The sequence below is a fragment of the Leopardus geoffroyi genome, chromosome D3 (genome assembly GCF_018350155.1).
Source record: "Leopardus geoffroyi isolate Oge1 chromosome D3, O.geoffroyi_Oge1_pat1.0, whole genome shotgun sequence".
In the NCBI taxonomy this organism is placed as follows: domain Eukaryota; kingdom Metazoa; phylum Chordata; class Mammalia; order Carnivora; family Felidae; genus Leopardus; species Leopardus geoffroyi.
The window spans coordinates 14897367-14920173 of record NC_059339.1 but is presented as its reverse complement, the minus strand read 5'-3'; the positions used below and the strand labels follow the sequence as shown (position 1 = coordinate 14920173).

The 22807-nt window shown below is 39.0% G+C and overlaps 1 protein-coding gene across 3 annotated transcripts in view; it reads left to right on the top strand.

Annotated features, from left to right (window-relative positions):
• Positions 1 to 22807, top strand: part of TAOK3 (TAO kinase 3) — a 179992-nt gene that overhangs the window by 118415 nt on the left and 38770 nt on the right. For all 3 annotated transcript variants that reach the window (XM_045457410.1, XM_045457412.1, XM_045457411.1), the window contains exons 10-13: positions 2989 to 3082; positions 4128 to 4209; positions 11856 to 12023; positions 14699 to 14905. In XM_045457410.1, coding sequence (XP_045313366.1) covers positions 2989 to 3082; positions 4128 to 4209; positions 11856 to 12023; positions 14699 to 14905 — 551 coding nt within the window. The remainder of the gene's footprint in view (positions 1 to 2988; positions 3083 to 4127; positions 4210 to 11855; positions 12024 to 14698; positions 14906 to 22807) is intronic.

Below are 22807 nucleotides of genomic sequence, written 5' to 3'. Positions count from 1 at the left end.
TGTGAAAGGTTCTAAAACTGGTTCTCTCAGTGAAGCAAAAGAAGTGGGTGGAGGCATTACTTCTCAGAATGAAATGCTAGAGGTCGCCAGGGTCATGTTTGTTTAATTTTTTTAATGTTTAATTTTTTTAATGTTTGTTTATTTTTGAAAGAGACAGAGAACAAATAGGGGAGGGGCAGAGAGAAAGAAAGAGAGAGAGAGAGAGAGAGAGAGAGAGAGAGAGAGAGGGAGACACAAAGAATCCAAGGCAGGCTCCAGGTTCCAAGCTGTCAGTACAGAGCCTGACATGGGGCTTGAACTCACAAACTGTGAGATCATGACCTGAGCTGAAGTCAGATGCTTCACTGACTGAGCCACTTAGGCACCTCATCTACGGTCATGTTGATAAAGGTAAACTGGCTATGGTTTACGGATCCGGACTTTGTCCTAAGAATGATGGGAAATCATTGATGGTTACACGATGAGTTCCTAGTTCCACCTGACTTTAAATACTTGAAGTTGGCAGAAGGCCAAGCTTTCCAGCGTGTCCCTGCTGAAAAACAAAAAAAAATAAACCTGAATCTAAACCTGAACTCTTGTACATTTGAAACAGATACAAATCCATTTGTCCACATGACAACTTTTTTTTTTTTAATGTTTGTTTATTTTTGAGAGAGAGAGAGAGACAAACCATGAGCGGGGGAGGGGCAGAGAGTGAGGGAGAAGCATAATCGGAAACAGGCTCCAGCCTCTGAGCTGTCAGCACAGAGCCCAACACAGGGCTGGAATCCACAAACTATGATATCATGACCTGAGCTGAAGCTGGATGCTTCACTGACTGAGCCACCTAGGCGCCTCCACACTATAACTTTCAAATTTCTACTTATTATCAGTTCATGCCCCTGTAATACTAGTATCTATTTCATGAGTGTATAGTATCCTGTTGAGAGGTTAAGAAAAAATATTTGTAGAATAGTAGACTGCCACATTTTAAAGGTATCAGAGAACATTTAGTCAAGACTGTAAGAGGCCCCTCCAAAGTATCATGAATGAATAACCATAGTTGTCTTCTGTGGGAATACTGTCAATGGCTTAAAGTTCACTACTCTTTTTTTTTTTAACGTTTATTTTTGAGAGAGAGAGAGAGAGCAGTGGAGCAAGTGGGGGAGGGGCAGAAAGAGAGGAGACAGAATCTAAAGAGAGATAGCCAGAGATAGCCAAATTGAGACGAATGCATTTGTAGGACAAGTCCAGTCTTAACACACCTGGCCTTTAATGTTTGTTTATTTTTGAGAGAAAGAAAGAGGCAGAACGTGAGCAGGGGAGGGGCAGAAAGAGAGAGGGAGACACAGAATCCGAAGCAGGTTCCAGGCTCTGAGCTGTCAGCACAGAACGCAATGCAAGGCTCAAACTCACATAAAGCAAGATCATGACCTGAGCCAAAGTCCTAAGTCCTACGCTTAACCCACTGAGCCACCTAGGCGCCCCCTAAAGTTTACTGCTCTTAACATTGTTCTTTCCAAATTTGGGGGGGAGGGGTTGCTTGCTTTTGTTTTCTCACCCTGGCTTTTTACAAGTTCATCCTTCTGTGAGTGAAAATGTCTTTCATATTACTTCTGCCCTAAGTTCTTGTTTCTTAGAATTGCAAAGAATAAGCCCTGTTTTCCATTTTAAAAGAGGTTGATAGAAGAATCTTTGCTTAAAAACCAAGTTACTCTGATAAAACCTGAGAATTAGATTATGAATTACAAGGGGGGGACTGTGTAAGGAATCCATTAGGATAAGCACAGTAGAATGAGATTGTGATTTATCTTCTAGGGCATAATAACTAGTAACTAATATAAAATTAAGTGCTCAGAACTAGAACCTTGTTTCTTTCCTTTGGTCAACAAACTGAGCACCTTATATGTGAATAACATTTTATTACATGTTGCTTGAGGAATAAATAAAAGCTAAAGAGTATTAGGGTTATAAGATCTTCCTCTTAGAGCTAATGATTTTTTTGTTTCTTGAGAGAAATGATTTGTATGTTTATGTCAGTGCAATAAGAGAGCACAGGCCAAGTAGGCAGTATACTAAAACAGAGCTATAGAAATTCCCAAAAAGAGACCATGATGGGCTGGGTTGGAATAAATCTATTAACAAATATCTAATTGCACTGAGTTTCTCTTTAAAGGGGGTGAATCTTGGGGCACCTGGATGGCACAGTCAGGCGTCCACCTCTTGACCTTGGCTGGGGTCATGATCTCATGGTTGGTGGGTTTGGGCCCCACATCAGGCTCTGCGCTGATGGTGTGGAGCCTGCTTGGGATTTGGCCTCTGCTTCTTTGTGACCCTCCCCTGCTTGTGTTTTCTTTTTTTTTTTCCTCTCTCTCTCTCTCTCTCTCTCAAAATAAATAAATAAACTTAAAATTTTTTAAATAGATAAATAAAAATAAAGGGGAGTGAACCAAACCTTCCTTATTATTTATCTTCCCCTTCCTCCCGTATCCTGTCACCACTACCACCTGTATCATTTATTTGGCCCGGATGAGCCTTCAAACAGTGTTTATTGAATTGAATTATTTTATCTCACATGCTATGTTAGTAATGCTTAAGATGTTCCATTCTATAATAATGCTTCTCATTCTATTTTTCTGTGCCGTATGGGTTTCATTTCCAATAAATACATATTTTTAAACCAATATACATACACACGAAGATGTTCATACCTGTTGTGGAAACACAAGCCAAGACCAGCCTTTTGAAGATACGTGAAAAAGAAAGAAATTTTTCTTTGTCTTTTTTGAAATGGGCTTGTTAGGAGCTTTGCCAGTGTACATTAAGATGACCAGCAGCTTCTTCTGAAGGACTGTCCTGGGCTGACTTTAGAGATTCAAATAAGTGGATTATGTTGCATGATGACAGTAATGAGCCGTTGATTTAGCAGCAAAGCTTTGCCCACAGATCCTTATTTCTCTCTCTGCCTGATTTCTTTCAAGAAGTACTTTATCGTTTCTTTTCTTTCAGCGGAACGGAAGCCCCCCCTTTTCAACATGAATGCCATGAGTGCCTTATACCACATTGCCCAGAATGACTCCCCAACGCTACAGTCTAATGAATGGTAAGACTCTGCTCTCATTTTAAATCTCTAAGGAAATCACCATATGTATTTGGCACGCATTAAATTACATTTTAAACATCTGACCTAGAAACCATGTCATTCCTTCATTGTATGTTAGAGGAGGTGCAGTGATGCTTTACAGGCGTGAACTGGTGATGCATGCACACACACACACACACACACACACACACATTTTTATGTATTTATTTCTCACTGTCACTTGTACTGTGTTCTTAAACTGCGTATAGGAACTGAAATTCTATAGGGAACATACCCTGTTATCTTCCTAATAAGTCTTGTCTTTTAAATCCTGACAGTCTCGTATTGATCATCTTAGCTCTTATCACTTCTCAGCAGAGATAAAGTACCTTCTCTGATGTCATTATTTTTCCACTTGTCATTTCTTTTATTATATGTCTATTTAAATATGTTGAACATATACTATCAGACCATACACTATCAGAAGATGTATCATTCCATATAGAAAATTATGGCACTTTAATAACTGTTTGGGCCACAAGAGTTATAGAAGAAGGACAGTTTTAAAGAGACTGGACAAAATGGGATTCTCAAGAGAAGAACGTTTTTTCATCCAGAAGGCATATTCCGAAGTTCTCTTCCCTTATGCTTCAAATATTCCTACCTGGTTATAGGTGGTGGGTGTTGGAGAGGTTGCCAACTGGCCATGAAGAATATAGACTTGAGATTTAGGAGAGTTGTTATCTTGGGAAAGAAAAATGTGCATAAAACTATAATATGTGTAAATAATAGTGTTTTTCATTTTCTTATATAAATTATGTTTTGACTTTGCTTATATATTAAGATATGTTTATGTGTTGACTAACTTTAAATTCTCCACATTCATTATCCAAATATGAATTTTTAGATACTATAAACTTGAAAATGGTCCACTTCTAATATTCCATATATTTTATTAAAAAGCTCTTAAAATGTAAAATTTTCCCTTGAGTGAGAATTATTTTAAGTAATCAGTGTATTCCACAGACCCTCATTTTCTTTTCTGTCAATGTATTTGCACATGCAGGACAGATTCCTTTAGGAGATTTGTTGATTACTGCTTGCAGAAAATACCTCAGGAAAGGCCAACGTCAGCGGAACTATTACGGGTAATTTTTCAAATTTGTATTTGAGAAGGGGGATTTGAAGTCATGTTGTAGTGGAATATGGTAAATCATTCCTATGGCACCTCATCATGACAAACTAGATTAGAACATGCGGCCTTGTCATTTATCCAGAGATAACAGCAAGGCATAGAAACGGCAAGATTATCACAATGGATGTGCTGTACATTCCCCTGGGTAGTCTTTTCCCAATCTTTTCCATCCTCTCTGCTTCCCCCTCCCTCTTTTTGCCTTATGACAAAGAGTATTTCTCTTTGCTCTGGTCATCACTTGGATGTTCCTGTGACTAATATCTGCATGCACTTTAATACGGTGCTCTCAGGACAGTCTGCCAATGGTCCACATGCCAACCCTGGGATTTTCAGTTAGGTTGTTGACAAATCATCAGGCAGTGGAGATACACAATAAATATACAAAGCATACATTTATATCGCCTTACATCATACATGTTGGTGACAAGAGTATCATGTTAACTTTATTCGTTTGATTTAAGCATCGTGGTTTTGAGCATCTCTTCATGTAGCATTTTATTATAAGCTTTATATGTAGGTTCCCTCAATATCAGTGAAGTATGTGGAGACTTTTTACAATATAAAGATCTTTTATTTGGCACAGACGGGGCCAGATTTATTTAACCTCTTTCTGGACGTATATTTTTCAACTCTTTTGTTGGCTGGTTGGTTTTAAGGAAAACTCAGAAAGATTATATTGCCTAAATTTGAAAGCTTAAAACTGTCAGCTGCCTTTAGAATTGAAGAGCACCTTGTGTAGGTCACAAATTCTTGGTTTATGTTTTCTTCTTCTTACAACTCTGTAAATATTATCGTATTATTTTCTCTGGCTGTAAGTGTTTCTGAAGAGGTAGATCTGAAGGCAGCTAATTTTTCCATGGAAAATTAAGTGTTTTCATCTTGTAAATAGCAGCCCACAGGAACACGGTGGCAGAAACAATAGGACAAAGGACTCCCATTCCCTTTGGTGTAGAGCCATCATGCGTTCTAGACATGTGCTCTACTCTGTGTGTCTCAGCAACAGCTCCACATGTCTTCAGGGAAAAATGACAACCAGAACAAAACACCAGATAACCCAAGATAAAGTAACATCTTTATTACTTTGAAGTAGGTGAAGATTAAAAAAAAAAAAAAAATGGGACATAGAAAGCCCTACCATAAAGGGGAAAAAAAGGATAATTTGGGGCTGTATTAAAATTAAGGGGGCGAAGAAAAATAAAAAATATTTAAAAAAACTAAGGGGGAGAAGCACCTCAAAGAATTCAAGGATTTTTTGAATTCCAGGATTCAAAGACAAATTTTAGGGCACAGACAACAAAAGGATATAAAAAGCAAGTGGGCAGAGGTAAGAAAAGACACAGAAGAGAAAAATTAAGACACAGAATCATAAGCAATAAACGAATGTAATAAACCAACCCATTTAGGGTATTCCCAAGGATGGAAAGTTGTAGGGAAATAAAAGTTAAATGCAAGGGAAAAAATTCTAAAGATGATTATAATGAAGATGGCATCTGTGGAAGACAGGAGACCTAATTATATGCCAACCTATGACTCCTGAAGAAGAAAGCAAAACACATCTAGTAGAAGATACTTAAAGATATACCTGAAGAAAACTTTATTGGAAATAACTCTTTGGATCTTTATTTGACTTGCTTTCATCTTAATTTGATTTGGTGGCCAAATCAAACAAGCCCACCATTTACTCAACAGTTACTGATTGTCTACTACATGCCCAAGCACTGTTCCAAACACTAACAAGTAAATATATGATAAAGTAAATATATATCAGTTGGTAGTAAATTCTTTGCAGAAAAAATAAAGCTGGAGCAGGAGCTGGTGGTTGGTTTGTTTGTTTGTTTGTTTAATTAACTCTACCCACAACATGGGGCTCAAACACACACCCCCAGTTTAAAGAGTTGCATGCTCTTCCAACTAAGCCAGCTGCCCCAGGACCTAATGTTTGGGTGGGGTTTTTTCCCCCCTAAATTTATCTATTTTGAGAAAGAGAAAGAGAGATGCTGGGAGGGGCAGAGAGAGAGGGAGAGAAAGAGAATCCCAAGCAGGCTCCTCACTGTCAGCAGAGTCAGATGCGAGGCTCAAACTCATGAAACATGAGATTATGACCTGAGCTGAAGTCAGACACTTAACTGACTGAACCATGCAGGTGTCTCAGGAGCTAACTTTTTAGATGAGGAGTTAGGAAAGGCCTTACTAGAGAGGTGACTTTTAAGCAGAGGCCTGAAGAAAGACACCATGGAACTGATTTGCAGTAACCTGATAAAATTCCTTAAACTCCAAGGGTAAAGAAAGACTTATACAAATAGGTTGAAAAAAATATTTGGGGGTGGATCTTTGTCCTAGCTAAGGTGCTCTTCAGTTATAAATGCAGCTTAGATTTTCAAGCCTTACAAATTGAATCAATTTTTTTTTCTTTTTTTTCTTTTTAAAAAATTTTTTTTTTCAACGTTTATTTATTTTTGGGACAGAGAGAGACAGAGCATGAACGGGGGAGGGGCAGAGAGAGAGGGAGACACAGAATCGGAAACAGGCTCCAGGCTCTGAGCCATCAGCCCAGAGACTGACACAGGGCTCGAACTCACAGACCGCGAGATCGTGACCTGGCTGAAGTCGGACGCTCAACCGACTGCGCCACCCAGGCGCCCCTCAAATTTTTTTTCTTAATAGCTTTTTAAACAATGGCTCAATAGCAAAATCCAGCCAATCTAGTGATAAAACAAGAAAGAAAGAAAGAGAGAGAGAGAGAGAGAGAGAGAGGGAAAGAAAAGAAAAGAAAAGAAAAGAAAAGAAAAGAAAAAGAAAAAGAGGGAGGGAGGGAGGAAAGGAAAAAGGAAGAAAAAATAAATTAGGAACTGAAGAAAGTGGTACAAGGACTGGCAGCAAACACTGAATTTATTTATTTATTTTTTTTAATTTTTTTTTTTCAACGTTTATTTATTTTTGGGACAGAGAGAGACAGAGCATGAACGGGGGAGGGGCAGAGAGAGAGGGAGACACAGAATCAGAAACAGACTCCAGGCTCTGAGCCATCAGCCCAGAGCGTGACGCGGGGCTCGAACTCCCGGACCGCGAGATCGTGACCTGGCTGAAGTCGGAGGCTCAACCGACTGCGCCACCCAGGCGCCCCAACAAACACTGAATTTAAATTGGCCCCAGAACTTTTTATATATTTCTTTTGCTTGGTTAAAGGGACTACATTCTTCGGGGCTCCTGGGTGGCTCAGTGTCCGACTTCGGCTCAGGTCATGATCTCACGGTTTGTGAGTTCGAGCCCGGCTCAGTTCGTGTCCGGCTGTGCTGACAGCTCAGAGCCTGGAGCCTGCTTCAGATTCTATGTCTACGCCTGTCTCTGCCCCTCCCCTGCTCAGGCTCTGTGTCTCTCTGTCTCTCAATAATAAATAAATGTTTAAAAAAAAAAAAAAAAAAGTTTTTTTTAAAAAAAGGGACTGCATTCTTCATATTGGTAGGTAATACGAATTTAGGAAGACAGAGTGAGAAAAGTAAATCTTCTTCCTATTCTGAGCCCCTCTCTAGAGGCAGCAACCACTATCACCAATCTTGTGCATATTTTTCTAGAGATATTTTATGCATATGGAAGTAAATATTCTTATTTTATTTTTGCACCAGTGGGAGCTAGCTCTAAACATTGTTCTAACTTGATTGTCTGTTTTACTTTATAGTATGTTTTGGGTACCTCATTCTTATGAGTGGCTCTGTAACATTCTCAGAACGACCATGCTTTTTTTAACCAACTTCTTTATGGGGTTTGCGATGTTTTGCTATTACAAACTGCTGCAGTGAGTTTGTGTACACGTGTCATCGTGTACTGTATACGGATATCTAAAGAATAAAATCATGGAAGTGGAATTGCTAATCAGAGGGAATATAGATTTTAAATTTAAACGGATACTGACAAATCGTCCTCCAAAGAAGTTGTACCAATTTATAGTCCCACTAACAAAGATGAGGACCATCAAATTTTCAACTTGGCTCTCAGATGAGTGAAAAACTCATAGTTTTAATTTGTATTTCTCATTATGAGCTAAGTTGATGCATCTTTCATACGTTGAAAAGCCATTGGTTTCCTTTTCTGTAAACTCTTTGTGATCTTTACCCATTTGTCTGATCATTGGGCTTTATTATTATTATTAATTTGTAGTAGGTCTTGCAAATATTTTTTCCCTATTCCTCTTTTGGTGTTGTTTATGGTGGGCTTCTTTTGAGAGGTGATATAAAAATTTGTTGTAAGGAAGTCAACTTCCCCCCCCCCCCTCAGTTGGCTATCCTATTCCTAAATATTCTTAATCCATTTTTTCTTCACATTTTCTTCCTGACATTAAAACGTCACCTTCACATTGAATCCATTTCAATATAGAATCAAGGTAAAATCATTTATATGGTTAAAGAGCAGAATGTAAATGCTATAGGCACTGACAGTGTAAAAATACTAATGTAACTAGAACAACCTAGGGGTAGGAAAGAAAGATAAGTGTACTAATTTTCCTCTTTTTCAGAGTAGCTGGTCGATAATAATTCTTAAGTTGAAATGCATAATTTAAAAAAAAGTAATTCTAATCTCTGTCATCTTTTTTTTTATTTCCTTAACTTTAGAGGATTTTTTAAGAACTGGTAACTATTGGTGAAGAAATTATAACTGAAGTTAAGCAATTACTTTACTTCATTGTTTTCTAATTCTGCTACATTTAAGTATACCTTAATTTCACAGATTTTCTTAAAATTAGCATGCATAATCTTCCCATGTAAAATTGTTTCTAGATATCCATTATCCTGTGCGAGAACATGTAAAATAACATTCTTTATTTCTGGATGATGGAATTTGGGATGTTTTTCTTTTACTGTCTTTTATGAGTTTTTCTGTATTTAAACATTGCAAGGAAATATACTTTCAAGAACAATGAAAGCATTCTTTTTAAAGGATCTGGGGACCTTTTAGTTGTAAGGGTGTCAAGAGTAATGGACTTTGGAGAACAGGAGGAGATGGGGTTGCAGGCAGAGAGAACATGAGCAAAGGTATACAGGTATGAAACACATGTCATGAGTCAATAACTATGTAGACTGTACTATATGCATTGGATGGGAAAGAGGTCTAGGAGTGACTAGGTTTGAGCCTACAATTACAACCATGAACCTGGCTGTAAAAGGCTAGACTTCATCATCAAGGCATATTTTTTTTGTTTGTTTGTTTTTTGAGAGAGTGAAAGAGTGAGCATGAGCAGAGGAGGGGCAGGGAGAGAGAGGGAGAGACAGAATCCCAAGCAGACTTCTGCCGGCAGCGCAGAGCCTGACTGGAGGCTCCAACTCACGAACGGTGAGATCATGACCTGAGCCGAGATCAAGAGTCAGATGCTTAGCCCATTGAGCCACCCAGGTGCCCCTGGAGGCATGTTTTGAAGACTTTGAGTATATCGGTTTTAAAAGGCTTGAACAGGTTAAGGGCTTAATTACCTCGTGCAACAAGTGCAGGGCATTGAGAAAGAAGATGTTATAAGCAGAGTCCAGAGCTGTAAGCAGCTCACCAATGTCATCATGGATCCAGGCTCTTTCTATCTTCCTACTTTATCATCTTCAGCAGGTGGGTTTTATCTTCTTGGTCACAAAATGGCTCCTGCATCTCTAGGAAAAGTCTTTATCCCAAGAGGAGAAAGAAGGAAGGGCAGAGGGGAAAACACCCTTTCTTCAGGCGCCTTGCCTTTTTCTTCTAGAAAACAAGACTGCCCTCAGAGACTTCTGTGCCTAGACAGCGTCTCATTTGCCAGAACTCTGTCATGTTGTTATTTTTTAAGTATAAAAAAGGCTGGAGTTCAAGCAACCCTTTTACTTTCTAGTGTTCACAGTAGATGAAGGCAAGGAAAAGAGGTTGGAATGGGAGATAAATGGGACACCAGTGTCTGTTACAATGAGTGACACAATCAAACCCATGTTTTAGAAAGATGATAGTGGTGATAGCCCACCAGAAAACGAACACCAAATGAGCAAACCCGAGTTGTAGCCCTAGCTCTTGCAGTAGCTAGCTGTGTAAGTCACCTAACCTCTCTGTGCCTGAATTTTCACACCTTGAAAATGAAAGAACTTCTAACAGCTATTCCTGTTCTAAAATTCACTGATCCTAAATACTAGCTTGAAGTTTAGTCAAAACCGATTTGCTCTTGTATAATTGCACGTAGTAGAGGAGCAAAATAATTTACTTTCTCCCTTTCACTCTCATCTTGAAATATGCGGGCTACTCTTGCTTCTGGGAATGGTGTTTCATTTTCAGAAAGGACTCTTGGCAGAGGAAGAGATGTTTTATAAAAGCAAGAGCAAAAGCCACAGTTCCCCTGACAGCAAAGTCGGGGTGAAGAACCACAGGACATGTACGTGTTTTTCTCACAATGGCCCTACTTCTCTTTCATACCTGTTTAACTTAGGAAGAAATGAAATCCGTTCCATCATCTAGGGCCTAGCACATTATATCCCATTTACCCAATATCTTCAAATTACAATTTCACATAAGTGTATTTTCCGTGTAACTGAAACTTTTCCTTGAAAAAAACAAAACTTCCTCCCCCCACTTTTGATCATTTTCTGTGTAATCTCGTCAGAATCCATGATGTACTTTTCTGCCTTCTTAAAGAAAGCATAATGAACGTAATTTCACTTCTTGACGGCTCAGAAGCAGTAGTGTTTCGTCAACTCGTGGCATATAAAAGGACTGCCTGAGGAGCATTTTCCCCTTTGCAAAATAGCCCACAAACCTTTGTTCATTTTTATGTGGTTGGTTGGTAGGTGTGTTAGTCGTGGAATTTCTCTCTTTTTATTGTCAGGCTGCCCAAGAACTTTCAAAGACCGTTCTTTTTTACAACAAACAACCCTAGTTCTAACAGCTCTCCCTCCTCTATTCTCCCACTTTTATTCCCTCTTTCCAAACTGCTACAGACTGAGAAACCAGGAAACCATAATATGTGTAAAGATCACTGATAATATTGTAAGTGAAGGCTGTTTATACCAGGAAAAATTTATGGACTTTGGGGTAGTTCTTTTCACTCTTCAGAGGCCCTTTTCCCTTATTTCTGGTTGTGCAGTTCTGTAAAGGGAAAATGAAGCTGCCAGAATTATGACCCCTAAATAAAGCTGCCATATTTTCACGCATATACTCTACACGACCACCAAAATAGAAAACAAAATACACACAGTCGTTTAAAAGGGGTATTGTGGAGTGGGTAGGCGAATTGAGGCAGATTATAACAATGATATTCTTGAACTCTACATCACTTCTACTTATTATATAGCTTCAGACTTGAAAGTTACAAGCGTCTAAAGTACTAGTCATTATCGGTTACGTGTTAAAGTAAATCTCAAGAATTCTCAAGTAGACTCCAGGACAAAGTCCACAAAATGGGGCTTGAGGAAGAAGAGAAAAGCGTAGTTATCTCTTTATAAGATTTATACAAATTGAGAGGTTGTGCGAAATGAAAGTCATATCTTGTTATTTCTGCAAAATCAACAGACCTGGTTATGTCTGTTTAGCTTTATAATGTAAATCTTGTGCCCCCAAATCTGTTTTCTCACTATCAGTTTCTGTTTTTTCTCCTCCCTCAATCAGCATGATTTTGTTCGACGAGACCGGCCTCTACGTGTCCTGATTGACCTCATACAGAGGACAAAAGATGCTGTTCGTGAATTAGATAACCTACAGTACCGAAAAATGAAAAAAATCCTTTTCCAAGAGACACGAAATGGACCCTTGAATGAGTCACAGGAGGATGAAGAAGTAGGTCCAGTTTATTATAGCAGGTGCTCTAAGAGTGGGAAAGTTCTGGACTGGGCACTTTGTAAACTACTTTAGGCGATAAAAATGTAATCGGTGCCCCGTGCCTCAAGAAACATGCAGAACTGCAAAAGAGACATTCGTAAAATAAGTCTTAAATAAGACAAAATATGAAAAACGTTACCGAGATATGTCACCATGCAAGGGTCATAGTGGGGAGAAAATAAGCCTGCTGGGGAGAATTAGTGAAGGTTGTATGAAGGACACGACATGGGTGGTTTTTGAGAGACAGGCATAGGGCATTTTAGACTCAGGAAAGTGCTGTACTTTAGGGAGATTATCCTGGCAACAGAGTGTAAGATGGGCTTGAATGTGTTACATTCTGTAGACTAGTCCATGCAAGAGGCAATAAGGGCAATGTTGGTGGGGGGGGAGGGGGAAGGAAGACTTTTGAGAAACACTGTAAAGGTAGATTAGAAAATACAGTGCTTCTCACTGAAAGTGACTGTGACAGATGAGGAGTTTGAGGTGACTCTGAACATTTTAGCCTGGGTGAATAGACTATGGCAATACCAAGAACAGAGAAAAAGAACCAAGGAGAAAGAATGGATTTAGGGTGATTTCAGTTTGGTGATGTTGAGTTTAAGGTCCCAGCATCATATGCTGCTGACCTAGTATACAGATGAAGTTTTCAAAGGAGAGGTGACTTTCTGGTTTCTCATCAGATAACTTAAGAAGGATTTGTTGAGGCCAGGGTAAGGACAGTTGGGATGCCTGAATAGTGATGTCCAGCAGTTGGTTGGGAAATTCAAACCCAGAACATAAGAAAGAGGTCTAGGTAAAGGGTGCTTAGCTGGGGGTCAAGAGCATTATAATAATAATGAATGACAAGAGAGCCGTGCCATATAAGAGACCCTAAGGAACAGACATCACAGGTGTTCTGAGAGTCCACAACTTCAAGCAGCCAGTGTATCGGATGCTACAGAGAGGTCATGTTAGACAAGGACCAAAAACAAACAAACAAAAAACACGTTAACTGGGTTTTACAAGTAAGGCATTCTTGATGCCCTTCATAAGAGCAGTTTTACAGGAATAGTTAGGATGAATAATAGATAACTGTGGGTTTGTAGAATAAATGGGAAAGGGGGAAAGTAGAAACAGGGAAAGCTGGTTATGTTAAGATTCATAAATTTGGCTGAGAGAGAAAAATGACAAAGGGCAGTATGTAGAGAGGTATGCGAGCATGGGGCAGGCGTCTTCATGTTTACAGGCAGAGTGGAAGAAGTCAGGACAGAGGCATGGAAATTAGAAGAAACAGACATAGTTAAAGAAGCAGGATCTCAGGAAGTGCATGAGATAGGAGCAGGAATATTAGAGTCTTGAACAAAAAGAAAGGACTCCTCGGGCGCCTGGTTGGCTCAGTCGGTTAAGCATCTGACTGTTGAGTTCAGCTCAGGTCATGGTCTCGTGTTTGTGAGACTGAGCCCCATGTCAGACTTTGCACTGACAGTGTGGAGACTGCTTGGGATTCTCTCTCTCTGCCCCTCCCTCATGCACGCATGCACGCTCGCTCTTGCTGTATCTCAAATGGATAGGTAAACTAAAAAAAAAAAAAAAAAATCTTCTTCTTCCTTTAAAACTAGATAGAAAAGAGGAAAGAAATGAACAATGAATTTTATTTTACCTTTTTGATGTGAAAGAAAAAATAACAATTATAAAAATGAAATTCAGAAAACTGAATTGGACTATAAAATCTCTTGATTGCACATATACCAATGTTCCCCTTTAATTGGGAAAATAAATGTATTAAACATGTAATGTGTTATCTACCATATTAAATTACCCAAATTACCTATGCCAGTGATTCCTTATATTGCCATGGCTAAGTAACAGTTCATTAAAGTTAGATACACACAGTATGACTCTTTGAAAATAAGATTTTTTTGGGGAACTAAGGTGCTCTAATTATATTATTTAATCTTATATCAAAAGATATCCCACTGTCATGAGTAAATTATATGTGCTGATTATTTTACCACTTCTCAAATAGTAGTCTTTGGAATAGCAGTAATGAATACCAGTATTATTTAACAGATATATTTAATAAGATTACAGAGGTAAGCACGATAGAATTGCTTGAGGGAGGCAGAATTTAATTACCTATCCAGGACAGTAGAAATAGTATCCCTGCTTAGGCATGAACTTACTCAATAGTGATTTGCCAAGGAGTATATTGCTTGTCGATTCTCTGGAAACTCTTTCCACTCTGTCTTAGTTTCCAAAGACCACCACCCTATTTGTAAATATGTACAGTCTTTATCTAGCACCTTGATTGTCCCTGAAAGTCTCTTACAAACCTGGCCTGATTTCTGCTTGCTGATTAGCCATACAATAATATGATCATTGCATCTGACAGGGGAAAGCCCTGGGATAGCAGCATTTGGGGCCTTATGACCCATGTCCATAATGGCCCCTGAGGAAGGCATAGAAGTGAATTTGAGATGTCTGAAAATGGGGGGGAGTAGTGGAGTCACTGCATAAAAAGCTTATCTTGGCAGATTTGGCAGAAGAGCAACTTGGCACTGCAGAATTGAGTGTGCTTAATAGCTTAGTCAATGAATTGGGACTTTATCTCTAGTCATTTTTTTTTTTTTAACCCCCATGCCCCATTTTTATAGGACAGCGAACATGGAACCAGCCTGATCAGGGAAATGGACAGCCTGGGCAGCAATCATTCCATCCCAAGTGTGTCTGTGAGTACAGGCAGCCAGAGCAGCAGTGTGAACAGCATGCAGGAGGTCATGGAGGAGAACAGCTCTGAGCCTGTCTTGATGCACGATGATGAAAGCCCAGTCAATTCCAGTTCCTCTGTTGTGCCCAAGAAGGTAGGTTTCGGTTCCGTGGTACCCTCCGCAGCTCTAGGCTTTACCAATCGTAGTGAAGCCAGCTCAGGCCATTAGCATCCAGACATGTCAGTGTTCTCTTTCTACAACTGAAATATGGGACTAGACCAAGCCCTTGATAGTTCTCTTATAGTAAAAAGGTAACAAAGGACTCTGCAAGCTATAGCTGGGCCTATTTTCTTCATCTTCCTCTTGCTGCTCTGATGTCTACCATCATCAATAAATAAAAATAAATAAATCCATAGCCTCCAAGTCAAAGAAATTGATAAAATCCCCTCTAAACCAATAACTTTAATGCTGTACATCTTTTTAAAAATTGTTTTAATGTTTATTTATTGTTGAAGGAGAGAGAGAGCATGAGCGACGGAGGGGCAGAGACAGGGAGACACAGAATCCGAAGCAGGCTCTAGGCTCTGAGCCATCAGCACAGAGCCTAACGCAGGGCTCGAACTCACAAGCCGTGAGATCACGGCCTGACCCAAAGTCGGACGCTCAATGGACTGGGCCACCCAGGGGCCCCTAAAACTGCAAATCTTAACAGTTTCCTGAGTATAATCCGTTGGTTGTACCCTTTCAGAAGTATGCTCACGGAAGTATGTTTCTTGGGGTGCCTGGATGACTCAGCCTGTTGAGCGTCCAACTCTTCATTTTGGCTTGGGTCATGATCCCAGGGTCATGGGATAGAGCTCCATGCTCAACATGGAGCCTGTTTGAGATTCTCTCTCTCTCCCACTGCCTCTCTCCCCTGCTTGCACTCTCCCTCTCTCTTTCTCTATAAAAATTGAAAAAAAAAAAAAGTTTTTTAATAAGTATGTTTCTTAATGTATATTCCCAAGATACCATTTGTTTTAGATACAGTTTCTCTTCTTTTCTGTTGTTCTCAGATTTATTTCTAATTCTAAAACTGGTTCTGTCAGCTGAAATATTCTGACTTTTCAGTGAATAATTCTGTTTTTGTATTTTTACTTTTCCAATTAAAGATTCTCATTTCATACAGGATTATCATGTTTCATAAGTTGAAGCACTTCATAAAAAAAAAACATAAAGTTCCTTTTGGAGCATTTTCTATGAGTATTTCACAGAATTACCAATAATTCTTTGGACCGAGTCCCAAAAATGTTTTGTGTGACTTTAGGTAAATAGTCCATAGTGTAGAATTATAAAAAAGAATCCTTTTTTATTTTTCCTTGTAAGGTGTGTATGTACTTATTTTAATAAATCTCAATAATTACACCCTAATTCCAGTGTACTTAGACTTCAATTGGTGCATTTTCCTGGGAAGGAAAAGGAAATTGAACAGGTAAGGATGAAGGGCAGGAGAAAATACATTGGTCCCTGGTCGTAAGTAGTGAAAGGATACACATCTGTTTTCTAAACTGATTAACTTGGGGCGCCTGGGTGGCTCAGTCAGTGAAGCGTCCAGCTTCGGCTCAGGTCATGATCCCGCAGTTTGTGAGTTCGAGCCCCGCATCGGGCTCTGTGCTGGAAGTTCGGAGCCTGGAGCCTGTTTTGGATTCTGTGTCTCCCTCTCTCTCTCCCCTCCCCTGCTCACACTTTGTCTGTCTCTCTCTCTCTCTCTCAAAAATAAATAAACATTAAAAAAACTTTTTTAATAAACTGATTAACTTATTCATTTATCTGACAAAAATTGGTGAGGACCTCTACTATGTGCTAGGAACTATGGTAGGTCCTGTGGATGTATAGGAAATAAAACAGACATGGTGCTTTCATGAAACTTATTGTCTCTGGGGGAGATTAGGAAAATAACTGTGCAAATAACTATATCATGTAATTATGAAACTTCTGCTCTGGGTAAAAGGATTTAGTCTATCAGGGAGTAGTGGAAAGACTACCTTATGAAGTGACATTTAAGCTAAAATTTCAAAGATAAGTAGAAGCTAGCTAACTTGGGGTGAGACAAGGAGGTGAGTCAGAAAGTAACAAGCGCAAAGGCCCTGAGACAAAAAGAACTTTGTATATTCAAGGAAGAGGGAAAAGATCAGAGAGGTTAGAGCTTGGTGAGCTATGTAAAGAGTGAATGGAGTCCAGAGAGACAGCAAGGACCCTGATTATCAGAAAGCCATGGAAGCATTTTGAAGAAAGGAGTGATACCAGACCAAAGTAGAAATCCACTAAGAGTTCAGCATTGGCAGCCAGCTCTCTTTGAACATGGGCAAGTGATCCTATATTTGAAGGGTAGAAAAGAAGGTTTTGCTGGAATCTCTTTTTGGAAGGAGCTATCATGAATGCTGACAGATTTGGCTCTCTCCCTTCTGTTCCCTCTGGGGCTCCATGGGTACAGGGATGAAAGGAAAAGGATTTCCACTGGATCCAGGACCCCTCAAATGAGAACAGAATTAGAAGATACTACTAGCATAGTCAACAAGAAGGAAAACCCTAGTCTTGAATTTATTGGGGATTTTAATTTTAATTTTTGTGTGATGGTACAGAGCTGTCTTATGATAATACAGGTTTTTCAATATTTTTTTCTCTTGCATGATATAATCACTTAAGGATAGATGTTAATTTATATTCTGAAATAGATGGTAGTTGTATTTGATCCATACGAAATGTTTGTCAGGAATAATTTAAGTTATATAATGCATTTCCATTTTATTATGAAATAAATATATAGAGAAAGTGTGATGGAAGAAATTTAAAAAACATTTGCAAATAAAACTGAATGAATTAACTTGAAAATATAAGCAGGCTAATCAAAAGACAACATGAACAGAGTAAAAAAGCAACCCACAGAATATAACAAAATATTTGCAGATTATATTTGCAAATCTAATGTTTGCATATCTAATATTTGCATATCTAATAAGGGATTGATATCTATAATAGAGAGCTCCTAAAACTCACCAACCAGGGGCACCTGGGTGGTGCTCGACTCTTGATGTCAGCTCAGGTCATGATCTCACAGGTTTGTGAGTTTGAGCCCCGCATGGGGCTCTGCACTGATAGTGCTGTGCCTGCTTTAGATTCATATTCATTCTCTCTCTCTCTCTCTCTCTCTCTGCCTCTCTCTCCCTCCCCCTCTCCCCCTCTCCCTCTCTCCCTCTCTCTTCCCCTCCCTCTCTCTCTCAAAATAAATACTTAAAATGAAAAAAACAAAAACAAAAAAATTCAACAGCCAAAAAACGAACAGCCCAAATCAAAAATGAGCAAGGACTTGAATAGACATTTTTCCAAAGAAAATAAAAACCATAGCACATGAAAAGATGCTCAACATCATTAATTATTAGGGAAATGCGAATCAAAACTACAATAAGATACCACCTCATACCCATTAGGATGGCTGCTATCAACAAAACAAAAAATGACAGGAATGGACAAGAATGTGGAAAAATTGGAATCCTTGTGCACTGTTGATGGGAATGTAAAATGGTGTAGCTGCTGTGGAAAATAGTATGGTGGTTCCTCAAAAAATTAAAAACATAATTACCACATGATCCAGCAATTCTGCTTCTGGGTATATATCCTCCCAAAATATGAAAGTAGTATCTAAAAGAAATGTCTGTATCCATGTTCATAGCAACATTATTTATAATAGCTAAAACATGGAAGCAACCCAGCGTTCATTGACGAATGAAGAGATAAGCAAAATATGATACATGCATACAGTGGACCATTATCCCACCTGAATGAGGAAAGAAATTGTGTCACATGCTATAACATGGATGAACCATGAGGACATTATACTGAGTGCAATTTGCCAGTAATGAAAAGACAAACACTGTATGATTCTACTCATATGAGGTATTTAGAGTAGCTAAAATCATAAAGACAGAAAGTAGATTGGTGGGTGCCAGAGGCTGGGCTGAAGGGAGAAAAGGAGAGTTGTTTAATGGGGACAAGCTTCAGTTTTACAAGATGAAAGAGTTATGGGGATGGATGGTGGTGATGGTTGTACAACATTAGAAGTGTATTTAAGAGCCCCGAACTGTATACTTAAAAATAATTAAGATGGTGAATTTATGTGTATTTTACCACAATAAAAAAGGGGGAAAATATAAGCAGACAATAAAAGTAGAATATATTATATATGAAAACTTAGTGTTAAATATGATATTTCTTCATGAGACCCATTTAAATCCTATACCTGGGCTTAAAAATACATCATTTTAGGGGCATCTGGGTGGCTCGGTTGGTTAAGAGTCCGACTTTGGCTCAGGTCATGATCTCGCGGTTGGTGGGTCCAAGCCCCATGCTGGGCTCTGTGCTGACAGCTCGGAGCCTGGAACCTGCTTGGGATGCTGTGTCTCCCTCTCTCTCTGCTCCTTCCCATTCATTCTCTGTCTCTCTCTCTCAAAAGTAGATAAACATTAAAAAATTTTAATATGTATATCATTTTAAACACAATAGAAATAAAGTATTCAGAAACTTTATATTTGTTGGTATGCTTGAATTCCTAAAAGTTTTCCACTTGGGAACATAAATGAAATAGGATTTTAAGTTCTCAATAGAAAATTTTATGTAATGGATTACAGGAATAAGGAAACTAGTTTATAATTCTGTCTGCAACTGTTAGTGTTATTTTATGTCGCAAACCTCTCTGGGCCTCAGTTTCTCCATCTGTAAAATTAGGAGTTGTTCTGTGTGGTTTCAGAGATCCCTTCCAGGTCTTAAATTCTATGTTTCTTTTCTGGTAATCTTTAAAGAAGCAGATCTCTAATGTGACTTTTAAGCTATTTTGTAAAGAGGTGCCTCAGGAACAAGCCTCATCCATACCTCCCCCAGGACAAGGCCTGCTTTTATATCTTACATTTTATGTTTGGATTTCACTTGAAAAGGAGGATTTTTCTTTTTCTTTTTCTTTTTTTTTGAAAAGGAGGATTTTTCTAAAAGCCACTGTTCTGATCAGTCCCTCCTTCTTCATGCAGATGGCATAGTGGTGACACGTAGGTACAGGTAACATTTAGGTCACAGGTTGGATTCTCTGGGAAGCAGAGCTGAGACCATTTCATGCAGCAATTCATTTGCTTATTAGGAGTTTCCTTGGGGATCAACACCTGTGGAAGAGAGAGAAGGGAGCAGCATTGGCCAGAGGGCAAAGTTGAAGTGAGATGGCTCCCAAGGAGCTCTGGGGCTAAAATGACCCTTCAGAGTTGTCCAAACTAAGCCAGAATGGCTGTGCCTTGTTACCCTCACGCAGATCAGTCATTGAACGTGAGCGCCCTGGGAAGGGTATGAACTTGCACAAGGCCGCTCTCTGCAGCCAAGGCAGCCCCTAAATGGACTGACAGCCCAAGAGGATTCTGGCAGCAAGTCTTTTCTTAGAGGGGAATCTAGGTGGTGCATTTCGGAGTCCACCATAATTTGTGACCACAAAGAATGTTTTTGAAAGGAAGCGGTCAAACTTGTCTTACAAAACATTTACCAGTTTTGTTTGGGTTTGTGACCAGAATCTTAGAAAAACCTATATATCACTAAATTACCATATTACAGTGTTTTACCCATTACCTCATTATCCTATTTTCTTTTCTTTTTAATATTTGTCACTATCTAATATTATGTATTAAATTTTTTATCTATTATTTCATTAGTAGAATATAAATTTCATTAGGGCAAAGACTGTGCCTGCCTTGCTCCCCAATGTATCTCAACACCTAGAACAGTGCCTGGCACAGCACAGGCACTCAGTAAATAACTACAGAATGCAAGAATGAACAAATAAAAAAAAAAAACAGGGGCACCTGGGTGGTTCAGTCAGTTAAACATCTGACTTCAGCTCAGGTGATGAGCCTGCTTCGGATTCTCTGTCTCCCTCACTCTCTTCCTCTCCCCAGCTTGTGCTCTCTGTCTGTGTCTCAAAAATGAATAAATGCAAAAAAAAATAAAATAAAATAAAATAAAAACACACACATACACACAGGGAATGAATTAATTGCCAGAGACTAAACATCATGCTATTTTGGTTCATTGAACATATGGATTAAAAGGGTTAAATAATCTTAAGTATTATCTTTATGGTTTAAAAGACTTGAGTGAAGAGCATTTCTCCAATAATTATACTCCAGTAATTAGAACAAACTTAATAAATATCAAAATACACATTTGTGTGCTCCCCCCACTTTGATTGTTACAATCAAGCAGGCATTATCCTAAATTAGTCAAACTGTAGACATGGAACAGATTACCGTTTTATATAGGAAGTAAATTTACTTTTAAAGGCCATGTGCAACCAATAAGAGTATGACTTGCAATTAACTGCTCTGCCTCCAGAATAAAGATGCCCTGATTTTAGCAGGACGGTTCTATCACACATCAAGCCCCAAAAAATGTAAAGTGGGACACCGAAAAATTTCCTTTGACGTTAGAATTCCAGGTTACTTCTTTCTCTCCAGTCCTCACCTTGAATCTGGTCTTTCCCAGGCCCTGAAGGGACCCTAATCTAATCTTCCCTTTGAGCACAAATGATTTGATAAGTCTAAAAGTATATTCTGACAAAATAAACTTTAAGCATTTCTTTCGTTTTCCCTTGCTAATGTTGCCACCCTGCTCTTTCCAATAACAAGAATAATCACTGGGGCGCCTGGGTGGCTCCATCGGTTGAGCGTCCGACTTTGGCTCGTGTCATGGTCTCAGGGTTCGTGAGTTCGAGCCCCGCGTTGGGCTCTGTGCTGACAGCTTGGAGCCTGAAGCCTGCTTCGGATTCTGTGTCTCCCTCTCTCTCTGCTCCTCCCCCACTCGTGCTCTGTCTCTATCAAAAATAAATAAACATTTTAAAAAATTAAAAAGAAAAACAGAATAATCACCGTATCCTAGACTGTTAGCTCCTCAAGGGCATCTCTCTCTTCGCCTACCACCCAGCACAGTGTCTGTTACACAGGAAGCATTCAATAAATGGTTTGTGAACTTTTACAGGACACACCTCTACGTACACCTCAGTTTTCAGTTATTCCTAAATGGCTCCAGGACAAACTCTCAATCCAGATTAGGTGTTTCGCTGTCACCTAGCCTGCTTCTCGGCCTCTACCCCACTCCTTAAAATCATTGTGTATGTAGCAGTAGCAAACAGATTTTAATAGCATTCTAACCAACAAAATCTATTCAGTTTTCCAATTAAAAGGTACACTTTTATTTTGTTAAAGTCTAAAGTCACTTACCTTTGCCTGCTGCCGCCTTCTATTAATATAGATCATAAGATTTTAATATATTAAAGTATTCGTTTTCAATTTATTATATTAGACATGCCTAATGAACTCTAGTCATCATGGCCCCCTTTTAGGTATTATTTTAAAAGATCATTCTATCTTAATTCCTAAAGTTTTATTTGCCCTTTTTCCTATTAGTCGATGGTAGTTCTTTTTTTTCCTTTTTTCCTCTTTTTTAAAAAAAGAACAGCTTTCACCATTTTTGTGGGAGGGAAAAAAAAAAAAAAAGAAATGTCCTTGAGGGGATAGGATGTTCTAGTTTAATTTTCACTTGCTTCAGTGGCCTTTCCTATTATTTTTGCTGAGGAGAGGGGCGGGTTCTTTGACTCTTCAACTCACATTTGGCAAAGTAAAAGTAAATTAACATATGAAGGTAATGTTTCTTAAGCAGGGCAGTCATACAGACCAATCTCTATGGTAACATCTTTATCCTCAGCATGCTAGTCATTTTTGCTCCTTAGTAGCCACCCTCCCAGGTTGAGGGGAGCCTCGTCCATCTTCTTCCCTTCCTCCAGCCCCGGCTGTTGATAGCTGCAACTGCTCATGTAGTAATTGAATAATTTTGAAATGAACAGAAACAAAAGGCATAGTAGGTTTGCTGATCCCTTCTGCACAGCGTAAAAAGTGTGGGAGTCTATAAAAAAGCTTCTCATCATCCGATAAAAGCCATTTTTAGATCCTCTTCCTGCCCCCATGTCAAGGTATGCTTGTGTGTCACTATTTT